Source organism: Epinephelus lanceolatus, chromosome 9 (assembly GCF_041903045.1).
Source record: "Epinephelus lanceolatus isolate andai-2023 chromosome 9, ASM4190304v1, whole genome shotgun sequence".
NCBI lineage: Eukaryota > Metazoa > Chordata > Actinopteri > Perciformes > Serranidae > Epinephelus > Epinephelus lanceolatus.
The window spans coordinates 3317733-3342400 of NC_135742.1; the positions used below are offsets into that span (position 1 = coordinate 3317733).

The window sequence follows — 24668 nt, forward strand, 5'->3', positions numbered from 1 at the left end:
GAGTCAAGCATGGGGATCAGAAAAGCTGCTGATGTGTCTCCACCATCTTGGCTTTCACTGAGGCACGACTAAAGTCTTTTATTTACTCGTTTGACACATAAGACTCTCCGCGTCTTCACCAGCACAGACTGGAAACACTCAGACTTTCATGTTCGCTTACGTTCCTTTGCAAGACTTTCACTTTATTCACATCTCTGCTGAATTCAACACACACACATGCACACACACACAAATCATACCACGTTATTGTGCCCCACATTGTTCAGCTCAGGACTTGCACACAAATATGAAGGTGAAAATTTTGACACAATATCACTGCTTTTGACATATTAAATGAGAATAACAGTGTTTTTGCACATTTCAGTCCACTGGCCACAGATTATTTTGGTCCACTGACTCTTATATCTTTATTCATGTGGCAAAGGAACAGTGTGTAACATCTGGGGAGATTTAGTGGCGTGTAGCCATTAGGAGATTACAACCAGCTGAAACTTCTCCTGGTTAGAATTCCTTCAGTGTTCATTGTTCAGGAGGTTTTTAACATGAGCTGAATTATCTACAGAGGTCTCCTCTTCTCCAAAACAAACAGACCAGGGGTCTCACTCATTAAACAATGTGTAGGATCTATGCTGTAAATGTACGCATGGAAAAAGGCCAACATGGCAGCACCAAAAAATATTCAACAAATTTCTACAATCGGGCTTCCAACTCACCATCTGCGTCGCCAATTTCCCACCTACAAAAAAAGTTCATAAGCATGGATCAAAGTTTCTCCCACCAAGTCTCTTTTTATAGATCACAACCTTTGCATGGGAAGTGGAGCACGCCTCTTTCAGGCCTTGTTTTGTGTGTTTGCAGTGTTTATAAATGAGACCCCAGGTGATTAAAACACTAGGGCTGACCTTCGAATCCATTTATGGACATTCGAAGCTTCGGAGCTCAGAAGGAATTTAATTCTAAGCATTCGACGACTTTTTTTTTTTTGTAAAAAAAAAAAAAAAAATTATGGTGAAAACGTAGTTTCTTCCAGCACTAGAGTTAAGATAAAAATATTCACAAACGAAAAAACACTAATGGTTGTTGATAAGTAGTGTTTAACTTTTGATTGAACACTAAATTAAAACCCTCGGCGCACACTGCAGCACAATCAAACAGATGCGCAACTCAGAGCATCTGAAGTGTCTCTGACACCAGACTCGGAGCAGACCGGTGGAACTGGAAAATGCATATTAGGCCTACTAGTTACTACTAGCTACTACTACGTTTTTCAAGTGATTTCCCAAATTTGTTGTTGAGTTGTGATATGCCAATTGCTTTTGGCAAATCTGGCACTCTGCTTTCTGGGGGTTGTCGGGGCATATTTTAAAGTGCAACCACACATCTGATGACCTCCTGGACATGTCTGCCAGCTCTGAGTGCGCTCGTTGTCAGTATGGGACTGGTGGGGGTTAGTATTGCGTTTAAGGCCTCCCCCAAAAAAACGGGAAAAAAAAGCACAGAAGCTTCGAATTTGTTTTTTCACAATCGAATCCCGTGCCATCGAATGAAGCTTCGAAGCTTCGAATTTTTTGGGTCAGCCCTATAAAACACTGAATAAATCATTTTCACATCACAAATCAGTGTTTCTACCCTGCAGCTGCTCAGGTGTGCTCACCTATTTTCTCTCATAACTTAAAATCCAGACATTCAGGAGGTTTCAACCAGGAGCTGAATTATCTACAGAGATCGCTTCATCTCCAAAACAAACAAACCAGGTGATTTAAACCGGTAAAAACAAGTAAAATAAGTGTTTTTCCAACACTGTCTGGCACCTCGAGACAGGTTGCTAGATTAGCACCTGCTACGATAGAACAGTTTGCATGATATCCTATGAAAAATGCATGCACAACAGTTCGTTTGATATCCTAAGAATTTGCACCCCTGCACGATGTTAGGTCCTTAACGTACAGTTACATAATTAATGTAAAGTTGTGGAGGTTAGGTTTAGGCAATAAAAGATACTTTGGTTAAGTTTAGGGAAAGAAACACGGTGAGGATTTACCTTAAAATAACTCAAATTTCACACAGATCTGAACACGCGACTCCAGGACCTGGGCGAAATTGCAGGGGTTTTTTTGGTGACCCATCCACCACCCAAACTTGCCTCCATACAAGCGCTCAGGACTGCTTCCTTATTTACTGCCGTCAGTACATTGGTCATGTGATCGCAGCCTTTCAAAGTACGTGGGATATGTACGAGTTTGGGTGCAGTGTTTTCCCTAAGAAAACATACACAAAATTTGTGAGAACTACCTGCCTGCTAATATATGCTCACCTGTTTTGTCTGATAACTTAAGATCCAAATGTTCTGGACGTTTTTACCAAGAGCCAAATTATCCTCAGACGTCTCAAAATCTGTGGAATTTGCAATTTGCAGTCTCCACCACTAGATGCCACTAAATCCCCCTAAATCTTACAAACTGGACCGTTTTACACAGTTTTATTTATCTTATTATTATTTACATTTAACATGTTTTTTAATTTTAATTGCATGTGGTTTTATGTTTTAAGATATCTGCCTCAAATTTCTGCTGCCAACCCGATACAGCGGAGGAGCAGGAAGGGATTTTATTTCTGCTATGACATCTTAAGAACTCAACAGCAACACATCTTTCAAGAACCAACAGATCTGTAACTATGGATAATCCATAAAAATAGTCCCTATGAAATGTACTGTAGTTTTTTAGTACTTCTAGGAACAGATATTCCATTTGCCTCCATTGTATTCGATGGAGGCAGAACTCTTTAAAGTTTCTGTATGTAAGTGTTTACCGGTGAGAGATCACTGTTTACTGTTCAGAAACACTCCTTACCTTCCTCAGTCTCGTGCCACACGATGCCCTCCAGGTTGACGCTGGTCCCGGGCTGGCAGGGTCCCAGACAGGCCGAGTCGCCCTCCAGTGCTCCTGAGACGCCTCCATCCTGGGTGTTGGTGCCTATTGACCTCGTCCTCACCGCCAGCTGCTTCAGGTTGGAGGTGGGCAGGGCCGGAGGGGAGAAGGAAGGGGCCGAGGGCAGAGAGGATCCGGGGGCCCCGGGGTGGCCTGGAGCAGGGGGAGCTGGCACCGTGAACATGGGGTCCACCTGGAGGGAAAAGGAAGGGATTCATATATGTTTTATAACCACAGTTTACTTCAGTCCTATTTTTGAAGTAAATACATTTCTCAGTTCTATTCAGGTTTCATGTTTTATCCGTCACACACTCAACATGTCTCTACACTGTGCAGTGAAATTCTTTGTTTCCCCCTTCCTCCCCAAAAGTACAATATATACAACAAAGAATATATATGTAATAAAAATAAGTTAATAATGAAAATAAGACATTAACAACAAAGGTAAGTGAACAGAAACAAATATAACACACAAACAAAGAAGAAAAGACAATATCAACACAGATAAGGTACTAACGAAGATTAGTGAAAGGCAGCGAAGATAACGTGGTAACAAAGAAGAAAAGATAATTAAGATAAGATAATGTAAAGGAAGGTAAGGTATTCATAAAAAAGATAAGGTGATAATAAAGATAAGATGTGAACAAGGAAGATAAGATAATAGCAAAAAGCTAAGATATTAACAACAAACGAGTGAATAGAAACAAAAATAACAGTAACAAAGAAGATGAGATAATATCAGTGAAGATAAGGTAATTTCAACAAAGATGAAGAAATTAGATGAAGATAAGGCAATAATGAAGATAACATAAAAACAACTAAAATGAGAATAACAATGAAGATAATGTAAAATGAATGATGGCAAGATGAAAACAATAGAGACGAGGTGATAACAAAGATAAGCTAACATTAATGAATATATGATCATATCAAGGAAGATAAGGTAATAAAAATGAAGATAAGGTAATATTTAGGAAAATAGGATAATGAGATGATAATAATGAAGGTAAGATATTATTATTACAGACGGATTATCGAGGAAGAAAAGATATTAACAACAAAGATAAGGTTAATCACAACTGAGATAAGGTATAAAAGCAAATGCAAATAAAAGATAATAAAAACAAAGTTACCATAATAAAAAAGATGCTGGCATAATAAATAAGATTATCTTATATAAGCAAAGATGGGATAATGAAGATAGAATAATAACGAACATACAAAAATAATGAAGATCAACAAAGACAAGATAATAATGAAGATGTTACCAGTGAAGATTATAACAATGATCATGTCACCAAAAGCTCAGATAATAACGAAGATAATATCAACGCAGCTGAGATAACCAAGAACACGTCAACCAAGATATGATGATACTGATTATAATATCAACAAAGATAAGACTAGTCCATAGCCACTGGTAGCTTTGTCACCTTCTACCTATGCCAGTCCTCAATGCCTATGTGCAGTTTCACATAGATTGACCACGTCAGTGAGTAGAAAAACGTGGGACAGACAGAATGACTGACTGACAGAATGACACACTGACAGTTTCCATGATTATGTACAGCATACCATACCATGACTTAGTCATACCAAACATTAGAAAACAACACCAACATTGGTCCACAGGGGGAGCCACAGCGATCGGTCGCATTTTAGCCATTTTGAAGCATTTTTCTGTTGTTATAGCGCCACCCAGTTGCCAATTAGAGTTCAATTTCTCCAGTCACCTTGAGGCGTCCTGTTCTACATATCTACCAAGTTTAGTAAAAATCCATATGGCGGTTAGGCCTAGATAAGAAATGAGCTCTCTAGCGCCCCCATTTTGTTTGATGGGGTCAGTAATGGAGGGGTCCCCTCAGATTATGTGTGGTCATATGCCTACAAAGTTGCGTGGTGATGGGTGAAACCCTTGAGATGTTATACACCTTTATGTGATGAGCCACGCCCTCCGCAATATTCATTGCCTTATAGAAGCTCAGTTTTAGTAAGTTTTCCAACTTTTGCCAAGAGGGAACTTTAGATATTGGTCCCTAGATTATGTTCACCCAGTTTCATGCAGATCGCTCAAACTTCCTAGGAAGAGATCCATTTGAAGTGTTTTTCAAAGAATTCAAAATGGCGGAAAATCTATATAAGCGGAAGTTATGGGTTCTTGAGGCAAATGTGTTCCTCATGAGGAGAGGCATCTCTGTGCAAAGTTTCATGTCTCTACCACATACGGGGCATGAGATATGCCCATTCAAAGTTTGACATTTCAGTCGGTTGCTATAGCGCCCCCCTTTGGCCAATTGATGTAATATTGCATTCACACACAGACAGAGTTTTCATCATAGTAAGATATACTAAGATAAAACCAAGAAAATATCAGCGAAGACAAGATTATAACAATGACAATATCAACAGAAGATAAGATAATAATGACGATAAGATAAAACAACAAAGACAAGGTAATAACAAAGAAGATAGAATAATATCATCAGCATAATAACAACAAAGATTTGATAATAACAAAGAAGATAAAAGAACAACAAAGACAATAAGCTACATGTCATTAAATTTAATGGAAATTTACACCCACGGCTGCTCTGAATATTTATCCAGGGAAAAACCTGGAGGAAGTGACAGAGTCAAAAATACCAGTAAAAGATTATTAATGTCATTTCAATATTACTGACGTGGATCCATCTGACATCTGATTATTTGAATGTTGAAACTCCACTGTATAATGAAAGGACATTTTAGAAGAGGAGACATTTTCTCCAAATGTCACACCATTCATTATTCTATCCGCAGTCTGCAGTTACCATCTTCCTAATATTGAGTGGCAGCTAATCATCTCTCAACTATATCCAGACTTAGAAAATCTTTTTTTTTTCACCCCGTCTATTTCCATTTATCTGCATCTACATGACTGGCACAGTCTGTGAGAGGCAAATATCTCACTCCGGCTGGGACGAATGTTTCCAACCAACACATACATACAGGGGCTGCACATTATAATTAGCTGCCACTTGTGCACAGAACTTGGCAGAAATCTGCAACAGTATAATAAGGCAACATTACTGGAGCTCAGCCAGTGTGACTATAACACAGAAATGGTTTCTGTGCTGACACGGGAAATGAGATTTGTATGCTGTTTAAGTCGTCTGTGAGGATCAGCTTCTCTAAAATGGGGATCAGCAATATGCAGATTATTCACTGATTTGTGTGGTCCGGAGCTTTAACAAGACATTCAAGAGAAACCTGGATGTTACTCTCATATTTTGTCCTTTGTGTCAGTTAATCATTGAACATTTGACTCACCACACTCACACACAGAGGAGCCTCCTGCAGCTTTCCAGAAAAACTTAATGTAACAGAAGTCATCTGAACAGTTTACTGAGCGTCCAGGATTATTAAAACACAAGGAGCCAAGTGTTCAAGATTATTTCTGTTGCATTGAAGATTTGGGGAAAGCTGCAGGAAGTTCACGCCTTTCTTTTTGGAGTCTGCATCAGTCAAATATGCCAGTACCAGGTATTAGAGTATTTCCTTTTAAAGTGAGCTTTTGTAACTTTAACTGAACACTGACCTCTGTGGCAACAAGTTACATGAACAGAAAAATGGATAAATGTAAAACTCAGCTTCTTTTCAACTGTACGGTGCAGCTCGCTTCGACTCACTGTTAGTACCAGGTCCTTCTCTCTATTTCATTTTACACTGCAGACAGACTGCATGAAACTGCTGTGACATCATCTTCAACGCGACAGGAAAGGACCAGAGTCAGATCATATTTCTGCTCTGCGCTGAGTCTCCAGCAGCGTTTCATAAAACCAAGAACACCGTTTTTCACTTCTCAAAGCCTGTGAGTGATCTTAACCACTGTCATCACCATGGTTACACGTAATGAAATACTAAGTCACCGGTGCCTATAAGAGCCTCACTCTTATCTCCACCACTTATTATGGTCCCAATTACAACAGCTCTGGGATATAATTCTGCTGAGAGAGCAGCAGCAATCAGCGATGAAGGATTTTTCTTGCCATTATGACTCAATAAAGATTACAGACTTGACAGATATCTCACTGCACGATATTCTTGAGTGATTTCCCAGTAAAAAAAAAATGTTTTCTATCTGTAAATACTTGAGAAAACAGCAGAGCTTTGTCAAGTCCAACACTGAGCTCTTCTGTGGTGTTTTGGTTTCCCAGATAAAGGAGTTGTTCTTCTGTTGTGTTATTATGAAGATCAATCAGTTACTCACAAAAGGTCGCTCTCAAATCTGACAAGAAAACATTTTTTTTCTCACTTGTTCAGAGAGAAAATAAAAAGACTCAGTGTTGCTCTGTGCTTTTCTTTAAAATCCCTCTGCTGTGTTTCTTCTACAGCAGCTTAAGCTGCAGAGGTTACTGCCAAGGTTAGAGAGCAGCGCCGGCGCTGTGGACTGGATATCAGCACATATTCAATACTAAAGGACTCGGATCAGATCAGGACATCTTTTATCAAAAGTGATGCTTTAAGCAATGTTAGAAGGAAAATGTCTCCAGGATTACCTCACTGATCGGAGTGGCTGATTGCTGAAATGTTAAAAGGATAACTTTGCAGTATTTCAACATTAATTTCATTTTCATAAACCTGGTGTATAATGTGACATAAAACAACATGTTTTTGATAATCCTCTGTGTCTCTGGGGGCTGCTTCAAAACCTGCTGTTCCTATGAGCACCAGTGATATCACTGGTGCTCATAGGAACTAATAAATAATAAAGGTTTCCGAGGACCTGACGTGAAAAGCCCGGAAAAGCCCCTACTTCCGAAAAAGTGCGTCCATCGCCTCACATCGGACCTTGGACGTAAACAAACATGCATGCCTCAAGATTTTCGCTCTCTTGTGTTGTGTTCAAGGAGAACGCGTAAATCAGATACTTCAGCTGCTTATCGTGGCGGAACAAGAATGTGGATTTATCAGGTGATGTTTGTATTTATTGGCTACAGTGGTGCCGTCTGCAAATATTTTGAATAGCAGTGAATGCCGCGCTTGTATACAAGGTCACTGTTTGTAGCCTGGTAATTTGACTCACCGGGGCCGGTAGCAAAGGGGGCCGCCATTGCTGTAACGTCATGCCACGTCAACTTGGGGTCCTCGGGTTGTTACGCTTCCGCACGACGTTCTGAGCGAAAAATTCCGCTCCGACCACGTGTGCAAAGCACTTTTCCCCCGAGTTAATGGTCGGGACCTCAGAACCTCTGTCCTTATGAACGCCGCTTTAAAGCTATTTCGGCTTGCAATTCTGGTCTCTTTCTCAGGGTGTCCAGGGGGCGTGCTCTGGATGCATCCAAAAACAAATCTCCCCTCTTGTGTCGCACTGCAAACTAGCTGCATGTTCACCAAAATGGAATCATTCATTATGATGGTAAATGGATCTGCACTTGTATAGCGCCTTTCTAGTCTTCCGACCACTAACACCACGAGTCACATTCACACACACATTCACACACTGGTGGCTAAGGCTATAACATGGTGCCAGCTGCTACTCAGTTTTTAACACACTTGATCTTGTTCATCAAACTGCTGATTTACCGATTAGTGGACAACCCTGTCTACCTTCTGAGCCACTGCCACCCCTTATGTGTGCAGAGGATTATGGGCGAGGATGTTTTTTACAGCGTATTGGTCGACACAGATATTCAGGCATGTTATTTATTCGCACCACCTGAAGAAATGCAGCGTAAAGCGGTCGAGGCTGCGGCTGAGTTGCAAAAGAGGGTACTGCCGATGGGGGCCTTCTAGAAGCTGAGGTTGTGGTTGGCCTCTGATGCTAAAAGAAACAGACTACAGCTGGACTATTAGACGAGTATTTTGACGTTTCTTGTCATTTTATTCTGCTTCTGCCTCTGAAGAATGACTGAGAGGTGCTGCTCTCTCGTCAGCTGAGACACAGTGGGGTAATACAGTGTGTAGAGACAGTGTCTCACATTTTAAATGAGTGGACTAACCAACCATGACGGGTTTAGTGAGTTTTATTTTGTTTCTTTCAAGGATGAATGAAGTGCTTAAATATACAGATAATTGTCGATTGTTGGGCTAAATGTGGCCGGTTGGTAAATCACTGGAGACCCTCTTCAGGGTCACGAAGATAAAATGGGAAAAAGAAAGCAAGGCCAGCAGGGCTGAGAGGGCAGATGATCAGTGAGTATTTCTGTCAGCTAACACTCGGCCAATAAAGCCAACTTTTGACTGTGGTAGTGATACACCAACACATTCTCACTCCGACCTCGTCACATATCGGCGTTAAGTCATGGACTTTCCATGTTGAGATATGACGTCCAAGGTACCCTGGGTGTGTTGGTTGTTGACGTTCTGGAACGCCGTGTCAACTTCAGCCTGTTACATGCATTGTCTGTTTTCAAAATACACTTCTGTTTTCACAGGAAATGTACAGTTTGTATACAGTCTCTTTCAAAATAAAAGCACTACATCAGCACAACACCGTTGGGTGAAAGTTGGTGGTTGTTGGACCCATCCACCATCACTCCCACGCGCCCTACTTGGACTTACGCCACTTTAACCTTCATTGTTGTCCCGCCATGTTTCCCCCTGACACTGCTGACAACCAGCAACGTGTCATGCTGATGTGAAAGGACAGCTTTTTTTAGGCCGTGTCTGACACTGGAAGTCACTGACCAAGTGCCGGTTTTCGACAACTTCAGAGTGAGACCGGATTGGATACACAGCTTCCAGGCACTTTACAAGAGGGCATGTTTGTTGTCAATGACAAAAAAAGATTTATGTCGTTTTTTTCCAATGTTCTAGTCAAACAGTGAAGTAAGTTATTTAAGACAACTTTACTATTTGTAAACAGAGCTGCATTTGAGACGTCCAACTCCACGTGCTGGGCAGGCTCGGGGAGTATTTGGGGGTTGAGTGTCCGGAGCTCGGGCGCAATGCATCCTGTTGCATGTAGGCACTTAAATAAGAGGGAAAGCTCTTCAGTTCTCAGCTCACACTGAGGAGTTTATTGCTTTAACTGACTACATTAACCATCAGCACTGATTGGATATCTGCTTAAAATGTGACATATCTCTCCTCTAACAAACAAAAGGGTCTCTCGTACTTTCAGGGAGGGTGAGATTGTTGTGATGGAGTTCATTGTGGGGGACAGATGATTTATATGAGGTGGTATTTCCCTGTGTCCCTATAAAGTTACATCTACAACATGTTTGTGACTTGCAAAACAATTACATTTTCCTCTTCTGGTTCCTGTGAGAAAGCTCACTAATACTTCAGGGTTTCTATTCTACGGCGTCCCATGTTGACAGTCTGTGTACTCCAGGTATTATGATAAGCTTTGTTTCAGCTGCACTGCATTTATGTTGAAACCCTGATAAACAATGCAAATTTATCATGCAAAATAGCAATAAAACAAAAGACAGATGATCCTCTGTGCTTCCTGAAACCGTCTGTTAACTCCCACACAGCTGCTGACAAAGACCACCCAGGACGTCTTCTACCAAATCACAAAGCAAATTAACCATAAAAGAAGAATCCCGATCCCCGGTGGTTTCTGTTCCGCCGTTAACGCCTTTTCCTCCCTCAGACGCCCAGAATAACAACGCTCGCTCGCAATCCACACAGCAGCTATAGTCGCACGGAGAAACAACAATAAAAACACAGGCCTGCTCCCTTGTGTGTTAAATGCTTCAAACAAATCATCATTTCTCACACTGTTTCTTAATTAAAAAATTCTACAATGCACACAGAAAAATCACAGCAACACGACGGAGAACTGCGGGCAGCTTCAGTGTTGAAGACACAGGCGTGTGAATGTTGTAGGAGACATGTGACAATGTTAACATGCTGATGTTTATAATGCTCCAGGGAATAGTTTGACAGTTCGAAGGGAAACATGCTTATAGGTCTCTTACAGAGAGTTACATGAGAGGATTAACACCACTCTCATGTTTGTATGGTGAAAATGAAGCTTTAGCCGGCAGCTGCTTGGCTCTGCTCAAAGACTGGCATCAAGGGGAAAGAGCCTGGCTCTGTCCGAGGGTCACTACTTTTTTCTCTTCAGTTTAATATGTAGAAAAGATAATTCAAAGTTTTAGAGGGAGTTATGTGTCAAACTGTATTTCTTTGCCAGGACCAGCTGCTGCAGAACCAGATCATCTCATATCGCTCCACAACTTGTAGTTTCTACACTTCTGTTAAGGACACAAAATATTAAATATTTTATGATTTGATGATGATTACTTAATCTATCTGACCTGCTATCTTTATATGTATAGAAATGATTATACATTATTCCTCCAGTTTATACATATGTGTAAAACACACATAGCCATAAACAAACATCTACTTATTTACATATCAATACATTGTTATTTACAGAAAAATAAAACAAAAATTAAGTAGAGAGAGTAAACAGTAATCCCTGTAAACACCTGGTGAATGTCAAACCGCCTTTTCAGTCCTGTACCTCTTGGATATCGTGTCTTTATACATTTATACCTTTATTTTGGTGTATGTTTGGTTGTAACATTATAACATAACATTATAACATTACAACAACATTCAACACACTCACAAAGATATTTTAAGGATGCTTGCTTTTGACCATAACAGAGCAGCGCTACTGCACATATGAAGTTGCCAAGTAACATTAGCTACAGTAGCTGTCAGACAGGTTCTCATCTGCGATGAATGATCCCACATTACTTCACAACTAGGGATGCACCGAATATTCGGTAACCGAATATATTCGGCCGAATATTGCAAAAAAACACACATTCGGTATTCGGTGGAATAAGTTAAAAGCAAGGCCGAATAATAGCGGCGTGTTTTGATAACGCAATCAAACGGCGTGCCGTGACGGGCGGAGTAAAATGTCGGCAGTGTGGTGATCCGTCCGTCACCGCACTCGCATTTGCGACTAAAAATAGTTTTGAGTGAGCAAAGTAGGCTTAAATCATTCAGCATGCTGTGCGAGCAGCCTACAGATTTCAACCAGCAGCAGAAACGAAAGGCGAATCCCACCGATTGTGGGTTGAACGGGGGTCACAGACACAGACAGTAATGTATTCCCATCAAATACGGCGGCCATCGGCTTACCGGCGAGGAGAAGTCGGCTCCAATAATATCCTCTTCTTGGCGTGTGGACTGCCCAGAAGTACCTGAACAGCCGAGGCAGCCGAACACAGGTATGTGACGTGTCAGAGGAGAAACGAGCCGTTCACGGTCCACAAACCTCACCGCACTTTAGGGACTGTTCTTTACTTATGAAGGGACTGTTCTTTACTTATGAAGGGACTGTTCGTTACTTATGAAGGGACTTGTCAGGGGAGGAGGGTGGCTGGTTGATTCTTATTTATTTATTTATCTTATTTTGATCCCCCCTATGTTAATCACTTATTGATGCTGTTTTTGAAGTATGAATAAGTCAGTAAGTAATTTATTCCACTGAAATATCATTGATGTATTATAGAAAAGTGATTTATCTTTTTATAAATGACAAAAGGCACATCTGCCTCATTTTTGCTGTGGTATCGTGATACTACTCAGAACAATGATATTTTCATTGGTATCGTACAGTGGGTCCCAATTTTGGTACCGTGACAACACTAATCTGGAGGGGGTTCATCTGCAAAAACTAATGAAAAACTAAACAATGATATTCGGTATTCGGTACTCGGTATTAAGCCAAGCATTTAATATTATTTGGCTTCGGCCACAAATTTTCATTTCGGTGCATCCCTATTCACAACGTCATCAAAAGCCCTTTTTAAACAGGAATTGTGCAAATTTGCAGGAAAGCCCAATCAGTCTTTTTTCAGCATTGGCAGTATAAAAACAAAATCGGGGAGTGCAGCAAAATGCCGCCTACCTACTTTTGTTTATACAGAATGTGCCTTTTTCAGGGCAATGGGGGGCGTGAGCAAGCAACAAAACGTGTAGCTCAGCGTGTGACGTAAACAGTGACGTGGGAGGGAAGCCGCGGCTGGTCAGTCCTTCAGTCCTTCTCTCGTAAGTCGGCCCGTTCTTCACCGTCCCCGTCATCTGACGGTTAATGGCCTCTTCGTTTGCGAGGACAAGGAGGGCGCGCAATTCCTCGTCTCCCCAGTTTCTCATCTTTACAGTGTCTGTCAGGTTTGTGTTTCCCTCTTGCTACTAGCTGCTCGCTAATTCCTGCTATCAGCTGTTTCCTGTTTCCTCGGTCTGTTTAAACTAAAAGGGTTCCACCAATATGTCTACCCTACGAGGTGGAAAATTGGGCACCTCAGATCAACTCGCCAATCCGGCTCTGTGTGTCTAAAGCTCGCAGCTTGCCGGCAAAACTGCCCAACATTCGCGGAAAATCTGGCAGTGTAAAAGGGGCTAAAGTCTGTTTTCATTATTTATTTTATTTTATTTTTTATTGAGAAACAGCAGAAATTACACACTGTCTGACGCCAGAAGTCAATGATCAAGCGCTAGTATTGTCCGACTTCAGAAGAGGTTGCTGCACAAAGACTTTGACATGCTGCTAAACAGAATTAATATCTCTTTGTCTATCTATTGTTTTATTTATTGACATTATTTTGATTATAATTGACTCCTTCAGAATCTCCTTCAGAATTGTGAAATGTTCTGCTGTTTGGCAAGTTGATCAATGACAATACATACCAGTTTAAACCACAATTAACGATATGATTTCTTCACTGGTTACTCAGGAACAAAAACCTGCATTTACTTGAAAGAAAGAAATTGATTTGACTTTTTAAGCCTGATAATTATCGACATTGACTGATGTGATTTTTTTTTTTTATAATAATATCATTTTAAACCAGATCACCCAGCCCTGGGGCCTGTATCACGAAGCGAGATCAACCTTTCCTGGGTTACCCAGACCTATCCTGGGTTGACTAACCCTAACAATGGCAATCAGGATAATCGGTATCATGACGCTGGATATCAACTCGGTAACTCAACCCAGGGTTGCTTTATCAAGCGCCGTGAATGCGCATGCAGCGGACCAATCACAATCATGAGAGAAGCGCAGCGTCACTGAGCGTCCTCACAGAGCGCCGTATGTGAGGGAAAAAAGTATTTCTCGTGAGGATCAGAGATTAATTCTACTAAAATATGAGGAGGAAAGCAACATTACAGAAAAGGCCAACACCGTGGCAGCTGCAGGAGGAGGAAACATGCGTGGCAACGCATAACGGGATGAATAATGTTTAGTTTTAGTTTAGATTAGTTTATTTGCACATAATGTTAAAAACAGACAGTATAACATTTACAAGATTAAAAAAAGAAAAGTGCCGGAGAGGTTAGAAGCCACTAAAAGCTTATCAAAGAAATTCCCCTGTCAAAACATCAATGAAATCACATAATAGAGAAGAAAAAAAACGGGTGAGGAAAGAAGAAATAGAGGAGGAGAGAGGGAAAAATCAAGACAAAACAAGGTAGCAAATAAAATGATGTGCAGGTTAAATGACTCATCACTGGTTCAAGTAGCTACAGTACCTGTACCTGTACATCTGACACTGATCACACCCTTGAATCCCATGAAATCAATGCTGCGCAGATGAATTGCGTGTATTACAATTATCGTCTAACATCACTGCGTCTGATAAATTGGTCTTCTTTGTCATAACGTTATATATGCTACAATAAAGCTTAAAGCTGACGCCACAATTAAATCATATCAACACCAAACTGATAGTCTGAATAAAATCATCCTGATATTGAGCTGTGTTAGAAATTAACAGCTGCACAAAAATATACCTAGTCTCCCTCTTTAAAAAACAAAAAGGAAAATCCCTCAAACACCATGAAGTGTAGACATGATAGGCTACTTTCCACATTTCCAGCAGCAAAGCTGTCAATTAGGCCCGTTATCTTTAACAGGGATCATTTCCTCCAACAAAACAAAATGTTGGCACTAATTAATGGTGCTATTAAGTGTCCGCAAATGATCAGTTTCTTTCTTATGACATTTCGACTTCTTTCCACTCCTTTTTGAACAATCTTTTCATTGTCTGTCAAATGAATTAAACTTCCCGTCATGACTGGGCTGCATTTCTGTCAGCGGAGTCATTTTATTCCGAACAGCTGATTGGCCAGTGGGTGGTGCTTTTTATAGGATCAGATTCAACCCTGAACTTACTCTGCTCCGGAGCAGGATAGCCGTTCAGAGTAAGTTACCATGGTGATCTACCCCGATAAGAACTGAACCGGCTTCATGAGACCGACAACCCAGGGTTAACCCTGAAGTTACCTCGCTACGACATTAATCCTGCTTCGTGATACAGGCCCCTTGTCTGGGCCAAATTTCATGGAAATCCATCTGATGGTTGTCAATACATTTACTTAAAACCACAAATGTCAATCTCATTGTGGCGCTGAAGGAAAAGTCAGGAGAGTTTATCATCTGGGGAACATGAAGGTCTCCACAAACTGTCAGGGAAATCCATCTGAGATATTTCAATCTGTAGCAAACAACAAACAAGCCACCAAGTCACCATCCCATGATCCAGTTAAGTATCATGTTTATATAATGTAAGTTAAAATATTCACACAGATTTATTCTTAACTTCCAAGACAACCTCTGTGCCTTCTGCACAGACACAAACGGTTTCTCCGACCCTGGAAGACAATCTCTCCGCAGCAGTAACCAAATACTTGCCTGAACTTCTAACTGATCAGAAAAAGCTCATGAGAGTAATTTTGGCTTTTTTGTGGTTTGAGTATGAAGAGTTCATCTGTTAAATCCAATAGCTCATGTTTACAGTATCAGTGTCTTTCACTTCTTGTTCAGTGTTTTTCTCTGCGCCGAGGAACTGATGCTGATTAAAACTCTGCATCGCCGTTCTCGCCTCAAGCTCCTGCAATCATCGATTTCAGTTGTTGTGGGGTTTTTTCTTTGAGTCTCCAATATCTTGTTTTGTGAGTGTCTGTGGCTCGGTAACAAAGACTAAGATGTAAAAAAAAAAAAAAGAGAGAGAAACACAAGTATTGCTGCTTTCATTAAACCACACAGAGCACGAAACACACAAAGACCCAAATAACACTAAAATATGCATGGACCCTGGAGCTGTGCACAAACACAGAATCTGTCTTCCTCACTTTGTTCCAGACAAAAATCCTCCCCGATCTGTCCTCACAGAGTCAGATACAGAACCACCAGACAAACTACCAAACCTCTGAGATGTTCCACAAAACAGAGATGTTTTAGTGGATTTCTTATTTGCGTTTGATCCCTGCCAAAATCACAGATACACATAATCCTCCAAGACACAAAAGGCACTCTGCAGAATCACACAAATATGGAACATGAGCGCAGCATGGTTATAATATAGCTTTTATTTTTAGCCTGTAATCTTAACATCACAGAGAAGTTAATTACAGATAGTTAATTTTTTCATTATCTTGCAACAACAACATTGATGTATGTGATAATGGGATCAACAGATCAGGAAAACACCATGGAATTTTCTCACAATAACAAAGTGATGATCTTTGAAGAACAAACATCGTTATCCATTGACAAATCTACTTCATGTCTTTACGTGACAACAAGACATTTATCCTAATATCTCAAGATTTGTTTCCTCAAGATAATTAAACAATAACCACAAGAAAAACATCTTGTTATCCAGAGATCATGAAATTATCTCGAGATAATGGCAGGCTGGTAATTAGCCGCAAACCTGGCTAATTAGCTTATTGCGAACAGTAGCTACCTGGTATTAGTGCCATTTTTCAAGGGCAGGATTTATAAAGCTCATGACAATATGTTAAGGTATTGAAGGTAACAGGTAGTTTAACACATTTATTTTGGGTTTTATCCAAGATGAATTGATACGACGTAAAAGTGAAACATCCTCACATCACGTCATGTCATCATAACTTGATTTCCCTTTCATGAAATTCATATATTCCTGTGATATCAACGTTCTAGCTGTATTCTCTGTTGTCTAAAACGCCATTCTGTCCTGCTGTTATTAGAAACATATCTTAACAACATGACCTTCTCACAACTCTTCGTCCCATCGGGAACTTCTATCTTTTGTTGAGCTGTAACATTAAAAGGTCCAGTGTAGGATTTTGGGGGATATATTTGCAGAAATGGAACATAATACAATAAGTGTATTGTATAATTTTCTTTAGTGTATAATCACATAAAAGTAAGAACCATTGCATTTTTGTTACCTTACTGTACATTCACACCAACAGTGACCAGAGCTTCCAAAGCGGCGGAGGTCATTCATTTTCAATGAAAGCCTGGTGACTTGGGCGACCTGGTCGTCAGCCGCGCATCTTGGGCAACCAAAGCGACTGGAGCGGCTGCGGATGGGAGTTACAAGTCGTTTAACTTTATGGTAATGAGCTCTGACGTGGTTTGGCGGCAACCAGTCAGAATGCTGACGTGCTTCGATGAAGCGGGTCCCAGAGAACAAGTCATGTAACTTTGGTTCCTACAGCACACTTGTTCCGACAATGGATATTAACAAGTTTATTACTTGTGTTGGCGCCCACTCAGTCCTTCAAAATGTGTCGCTGTTCGGTTACAGAGACCAAAATAAAAAGAATGAGGGTTGGGACGGCATCACAGAGGTAGCTGGTTGGTCTGGTGAGTTTTAAAGTGTGTAATGTTCGTAATAGACGTAGCACGCGAGTCTTCCTTGCTTGGTTTGAATGGGATGACATACGTTTCCTGTTTTCATTGACCAAACGTAACTCTCTGTAGGCCAACTATGAGCTTTCTGACTGGACAACAGCAAGCAGCAACTACGCTGCTTTCAAGTCAGTAGTCACTTAGAGGCTCCTTTAAATTGACAAGCACGATCGAATGTTCAATGATTCACGTGATGAGCGACTAGAGCGACCAAAGCTGCCACAAATATTTTTGACAGTCGTGCTTCTTGGACGTCTGCGACAGACTTTGCCTCTTTGGAAGCTTCTGGTCTGAACGCACAGTTAGAATGAAGTGTTTATATCTACATTGAGAGCAACGTTTGTGGAGATCGCCGTGATCGCTGCTGTGTTTCTACAGTAGCCCAGAAGGGAAAAAACCAAACACTGACTCAAGATAGGGACGCGTTTTCACATCAGCCACCATCATTAACCAGCAGCGTCGGAAAACCACAGAAGTTTAATGTGAAACAACTTTATTCCGTGTCGCTGAAGATTCTCAGTCGTCCAGGTCATGGTAGTCATATGTGCTATATCGTAGGCCACTGGACTTGCTTGCATTTCTTGAAGACATCTCACCTCTCATCCAAGAAGCTTCTAAAGTTCAAACTGACTGGATTGGAGTCGCAGGCTTTAAACTCTGTTTGGGTGCAACCCTTACGGAGTTCACATGTGAGCTCTGAGTTTCAGAGTTCTTAAGGCCACGTGTGAGTTGTTGACCCACCCGGACATCTTGTGTGTCGTTGGGGTTAGATGGGTCCAGGTGTGAATGGCTGTTCAATCGTCTGGCCTAAAGCTATTCGCTATAGTCTGTTAGAACTGAAGTAGCCTCTTGGATGAGAGGTTAAAGGTCTTCAAGAAACCAGTTGGCTGTGATATGGCAGTTATGATTAGCGTTATTCTGTGTTTTTTACTAGAGGAGGAGACCTCTGTGGATAATTCAGCTCCCAGTAAAAACCCCTGAACAATGAACGCTGAAGGAATTCTAACTGGGAGAAATTTCAGCCGGTTGTAATCTGCAGTCCTCACCACTAGATGCCACTAAATCCCCCTAAATCTTACACATTTCAATGTTTCCCACAGAATTTGAATCTGTGTGATGGTTGCCGACTTCACACACATTTTTTTAGCCTGTGTGTCCTTGTTTACCAGTCTGTGTCCCCTCACTAAAGTCTGAGGTTTTTGTGGGTCCATGAATGCAGCACAGCCGGCACATTGAGGAGTTTGATGTCATGGGGCTGATAATTGATCAGTCGATTTGGTCAGAGCTGATCAGATCAGATCGATGGATGAGAGGAGCAGCTGTTTGTGAGTGAATGCAAACTTTTGGACCCAGCGCACTAAAGGTTAATTTTCATGTTCACTGTGCCTGCCATTCTGCGCCATCTGTGACCACAGTATGCTTTGTGCTGCGAGAATGTGGAGCAATGAATAACTGAACAGTATATTACAGCAGCACACCTAACTAACGGTCCAGCTGCAAAAACATGAAATCAAAACGTGGCAGCAGGTGTTTAAATCGTGGCAGGCTGCCTCAAATTAAGATCTAGTGAAAGTTCACTCAGGAAGACGCTTTTCATGCACAGGGTGGAATTCTTTCTCACCCTGCCTTCACTCTCTGTCTCTAGGTGTCATTGTCTGGGTCATCAGCTGATTCACAATCAACCAATAGCACAGTGACGCATGTTCTCTGTCAGCCTACCATGTCACTGCTCCTCATGTAGAATATTGTTCTTTCTTAACTGCTGCCTTCGTGCGCGCCCTCTACCTCCCCATCACCACCCAGTCTTCACAGATTCATCAGCCTCATCTGCCTCAGCAGTCAGCGGCCTCCAAGTCATCAGCCACCTCCACCACCAGTGTCTGGACTCCATTTATCTTGCTGCCACTCAGATGTCCCTCGGTCACAAAATATCTCCCTCTGGTGTCCAGAAGTCTTTGGCGTCTTAATCAGCACGAATCATCTGTTAATCTGTGCACTCATATTCTGTGTTAAATATCATATAACAAAACAAGCTGCAGAGCATTATGTTCCTCGGCTGGATTTATTTTGTCATTTAAATGTCAGTATAAAACGGAACCTGGACACTTTGGCTAGCTAATTAAATCTGCCAGTGACAGCTGTCATTTCAGCAGAACTGTCAATCTGCGGGTAAAAATCTGTCCTCGTCTATGATGGACGAGAATCTTCTCATTTGAGGAACTCATTGCTTAAAAAGTACCTCACATTTCGACTAACAAATCCACCACTCCTACTAATGAAGGTTCAATTGTATGAGGCGAACTCAGACAAGAGGATAAAACTTTAAAAAAAAAAAAGAAGAAAACTGTGTTTTTCAGTCGATTTCACTCCTTAAATCCTCTTCAGCGCTCACACGCAGGAAAACAGATCGTAGAAAAATCTTTGAAGATCTGACTTCGATGTTTCCTTGGACTCGCTGGAGCTTTGTGTTGAGGCTGAATCACAAACGGCAGATACAGAGCTGGATTTACCCAAATTAATCAGGAGAGGGAGGGGTGGAGGGGGTGGATGGGGAGCACCAGGGGAGCCAGCTGAGTTTTCCATTAATTCTGCCTCTAAAATCTATAATTAAACAAAGAGACGTTTTTTATCTTCGGTTTTTATGCTCCAAAAAAAAAAAAAAAATCTTAAATCACATTTTGTGCCTCAGACTGCAGAGAAAACCCAACTGTATGTGTTCAGAAATGCCAATAAAGAATTTTAATCAATCCAATGATCCAATTATTCATCCATCTTTCATCCATCCATCTTTTCATCCATCCATCCATCCATCCATCCTTCCATCCGCCCCCTCAGCTCTGGTAATGAATGCAGGAGACGCTGTAAAAGTGAATTTTGTCGACTCGTTTGATGAGAGAACGCCGCCTGCATTTATCTCTTCTTCCACTCTGTACCCATCTCCTCTTCCTCAGTCTCTTCTTCATCCTTTCCTTTTCTCACTTCTTGTCCTCATTTCCTCTTATCCTCTCTGCCTCCTCTTGTCCTCCTTTCCTCTCGCTGCACCTTTCTCCTTAATCCACCTCCTCCTGTTCTTGTGCCCCATCCTCCTTTCCTCCGTTTGCCTTTCCTCTCTCCCTTTCTTTCTCATTCTCCACCTTTTTCCTTTAAGTCATCCCCTCTTCCTCCATTTTCCCATTTTTGCATCTTTTCATCTTTTCTGTCTGCTTTTCGTTTCTGTCCTTATTTCCCCCCTGCCTCATCCCCTCATCTAATCCCTCTCTCCTCCCCTTTCTTTCCCTTTATTCTTCTCCTCATGTCCTCTTCCTCTCCTGCTCTTTTTCTTCCTTCCTTTCCTTTCTTTCCTCCTCCCTCCTCTTCCTCTCCTGCCTTATCCCATGTCTCACTCCTCCTTTCTTTTCTGCTTTCCCTCTCCTCTACTGTTCTTGCCTCACATCCTCCTTTAATTCCTCCCTTAATTTCTTTTCTTCACCTTCTCTTCTTTTCCTTCTTTCTTCCTCTTCGTACTCATCTCCTCTTCTTTCATACCTCTTGCTTCTTGTCCTTATTTCCTCTTATCCTCTCTTCCTCTTCTTTTTATTCACTTCTTCTTGCACTCCTTTCCTCTTGCTGCACCTTCTTCTTTTGCCATCCCCCTTTCCACTGTTTTCGCTCCCTTCTTTCTTCTTGTCTTCCACCTTTTTCCTTTTAGTCATCCTCTCTTCCCCAGATTTCCTGGTCTTGCTTCTTGTCATCCTTTTCCTCTCAACCCTTTTCCACACTTTTTTCTTTTCTGTCCTCATTTCCCCCCGCCTCATCCCCTCATCTAATCCCTCTCTCCTCCCCTTTTCCTTTCCTTTATTCTTGTCCTCCTCCTCTCCTGCTGTTTTCTCCTTTCCTTCCTCTTCCTCTCCATCTCCTCTTTTCCTCTCCTTCTCCTTTCTTTCCTGTCTTTCCCTCCGTCCCTTTCTTCATCTTCCATTCATTTCTCCTCCTGCTCTTTTTTACTCCCTTTTCCTCTTCCTCTGCTTTTCCTTCATCTCCTTTTGCTTTCTTGTTTCTTTCCCACATTTCCTATTATCCGTTTTCTCTCTTTTTTTCCTTGTCCTCCCCTTTTCTTCTTCTCGCTTTTCTTACTTCTTGTCCTCCTTTCCTCTCGACCCTTTCCCACTCCTTTCTTACTTGTTTTTACTCTTGTCCTCATGTCCTCCTCTACCGCCCTTCTTTCTTCTTTCCCTTTCCTCTTTTTGTTTCATCTCCTCTTCCTCACCTACCTTATTCCACCTCTCTCCCCTCTGCTTTTCTCCCTTCCGCCTTTCTTTTCCTCTCCTCACATCCTCCTGTCCTTTCATCTTCTTCCATTTCTTATTGTCTATTGTCCTCCCCTTTTCTTACTTCCTGTCCTCCATTTTTCCTCCTTCTTCCTGTTTATTGCTCCCCATTCCTTTCCTTTCTCTTATCTTTTTCCTGTGCCTCTTTTTCTCTTTCCTTCCTGTTTTCTCCATCTTCCTCCCCTTATTCCCTTTACCTTCTTCTTGTCCTCATGACGTCCTCCTCTCCCTCCCACCTCTCCTCCTCCTCCTCCTCCTCCTCCTCCTATTAAATCCCCCAGTGAGCAGCAACACTGACAGTTTTTTTCCCAGACAGAAATCATGCCTGTCTTTATTGTCAGGCTGCTGAAAGAGGATGCATTGTGCATGTGTGTGTGTGTGTGTGTGTGTGTGTGTGTGTGTGCGCACCCAGACAATCTGTGGGTTGTGAAGTGTGTGTGTTTGTGTTGCACGTGTCTTGTGTGTTTTTGCGAATGGTAGCCATCTTTTTTTCCCATTCTGTCTCCAGCCTCTCTCATCTCTCTGCTCTCTTTGCCTCCCTACAGCTTCATTGTAAGAGCACACACACACACACACACACACACACACACGCACACCACTTACCTTCCCATTGAATGACAAGCTCTAATGGCATGACATTACTCAGTGCCGTAATAACTCCTGCTGCTGCAAAGCATCTGAAAACTAACAACCACTTTCTTTCCTTCACCAACACCAGCGCTGCACAATCAACCATTAACAATAATTATGTTAGCCCAATTCTGCATAAATTAATCTCCCAGAGTTGTGTGTGTTTGCAAGCAGTGTTTTCATAATGATATAACTATAAAGCGTCTGCGCTGAGACAGACATCACAGGCTTTCAATCTGTAACGCCAGAGACAGCTTTAATATACAAGAGACTCAATTAGGTTACTACAGGGAAACCTTTAAAAGAGCAGAGCTGACGGGTCCAATGACTCAGAGTAACTGCCACAGACATGTTACTTACGACATACAGAGCACAAGTACGGAGCAAATGCTTGGGAGCTATTATCTTTAATAACACAAGGAGTCTATGTGACTGTTAGCTCCCAGATGTGGACTGCTAACCCTGTGTCTTACAATTTATGTTCACATGCAACTAATTGGCAACAGCAAATATGTTTTGAAGAAAATGTGATGTCTCCCAGATTGAGTTTTCTATCACTGTAATGAGGATATGTTCAATAAAATATTTGCCAAGTTGTAACATGTTGATAGCAGCAAAAGCACGATTAAACTGTGGGTCTTGGTTTAATATAGAAGAAATGGAAAGTGACTTGAACCAAAACACAGGATAATTTATTGTACTGTAAGTAACATTTAATCAAATCACAATCTTTTACTGACATTGATCTTTTTGTTTGTCAAATCTCAGCCCTGCTGTCCTGCTCTTTGCACACCACCATCGGTATGAGCAGTACGACACTGACGTACTTCAGTGCAGTCGCCTGTTTCTAAAATGACTTAATGTACGAGCTGACTGTCATCGGGAGGACAGGGGAATGGTGGATGGCCATCACTGCATTTCCAGCCGAGACAGTGCCACCAAGAGCGGGTGTTTTTCATCGAGTCATTGCTGCATTTCGAGCCAGCCAGTTTTTTACAGGCACATCACTGCATTTCCAGCCGAGACAGTGCCACCAAAAGCGGTTGTTTTTTACCGAGTTTCACTGCGTGTCCAGCCGAGACAGTGTCACGAAATGTAGTTGTTTATTACAGAGACATCCCTGCATTTCCAGCCAAAATAATGCCAAGAAAAGTGGCTGTTTTTCACTGAGACATCCTTGGATAACCAGAAGGATAGTGCCATGAAAAGTGACTGTTCTTAACCAGGACATGACTGCATTTCCAGCCAGGACAGTGCCACCAAGAGTGGGTGGTTTTTACCAAGCCATTGCTGCATTTCCAGCAGAGACAGTGCCACAAAAAGAGGTTGATTTCTTACAAGGGCATCATTGCATTTTCAGCCAAGACAGTGTCATGAAATGTGGTTGTTTTTTACAGAGACATCGCTGCATTCAAAGCCAGGATAGTGCCAAGAAAAGCGGCTGTTTTTCACTGAGACATCCTTGGGTAACCAGTAGGATAGTGCCATGAAAAGTGACTGTTCTTAACCAGGACATGACTGCATTTCCAGCCAGGACAGTGCCACCAAGAGTGGGTGGTTTTTACCGAGTCATTGCTGCATTTCCAGCAGAGATAGCGCCACAAAAAGAGGCTGATTTCTTACAAGGCCATCATTGCATTTCCAGCCAGGATAGTGCCATGAAAGGTGACTGTTCTTAACCAAGACATCGCTGCATTTCCAGCTGAGACAATGCAATGGAAAAGGGTTAGTTTTTTACAGAGACATCCCTGCATTCAAAGCCAGGATAGCTCCAGGAAAAGCAACTGTTTTTTTTACAGAGTCATACCTGCATTTCCAGCAAGGATAGTGCCAAGAAAAGCGGCTGATTTTTTCTGGGACATTACTGCATTTCCAGCCAGGACAGAGCCATGAAAAACAGATGTTTTTTACAGAGTCATTACTGCGTTTCCAGCCAGGATAGTGCCACCAAAAGCGGTTGTTTTTTTACCAGGATATCACTGCGTGTCCAGCTGAGACAGTGTCACGAAATGTGGTTGTTTTTTACAGAGACATCCCTGCATTCCCAGCCAGGATAGTGCCAAGAAAAGCGGCTGTTTTTCATCAAGACATCCTTATGTAACCAGTCAGGATAGTGCCATGAAAAGTGACTGTTCTTAACCAGGACATCACTGCATT

At 41.7% G+C, this 24668-nt stretch overlaps 1 protein-coding gene across 1 annotated transcript in view; it reads right to left on the bottom strand.

The window, feature by feature from the left end:
* Positions 1 to 24668, bottom strand: part of znf608 (zinc finger protein 608) — an 86919-nt gene that overhangs the window by 37326 nt on the left and 24925 nt on the right. The window contains exon 2 of the mRNA XM_033620017.2: positions 2853 to 3123. Coding sequence (XP_033475908.2) covers positions 2853 to 3123 — 271 coding nt within the window. The remainder of the gene's footprint in view (positions 1 to 2852; positions 3124 to 24668) is intronic.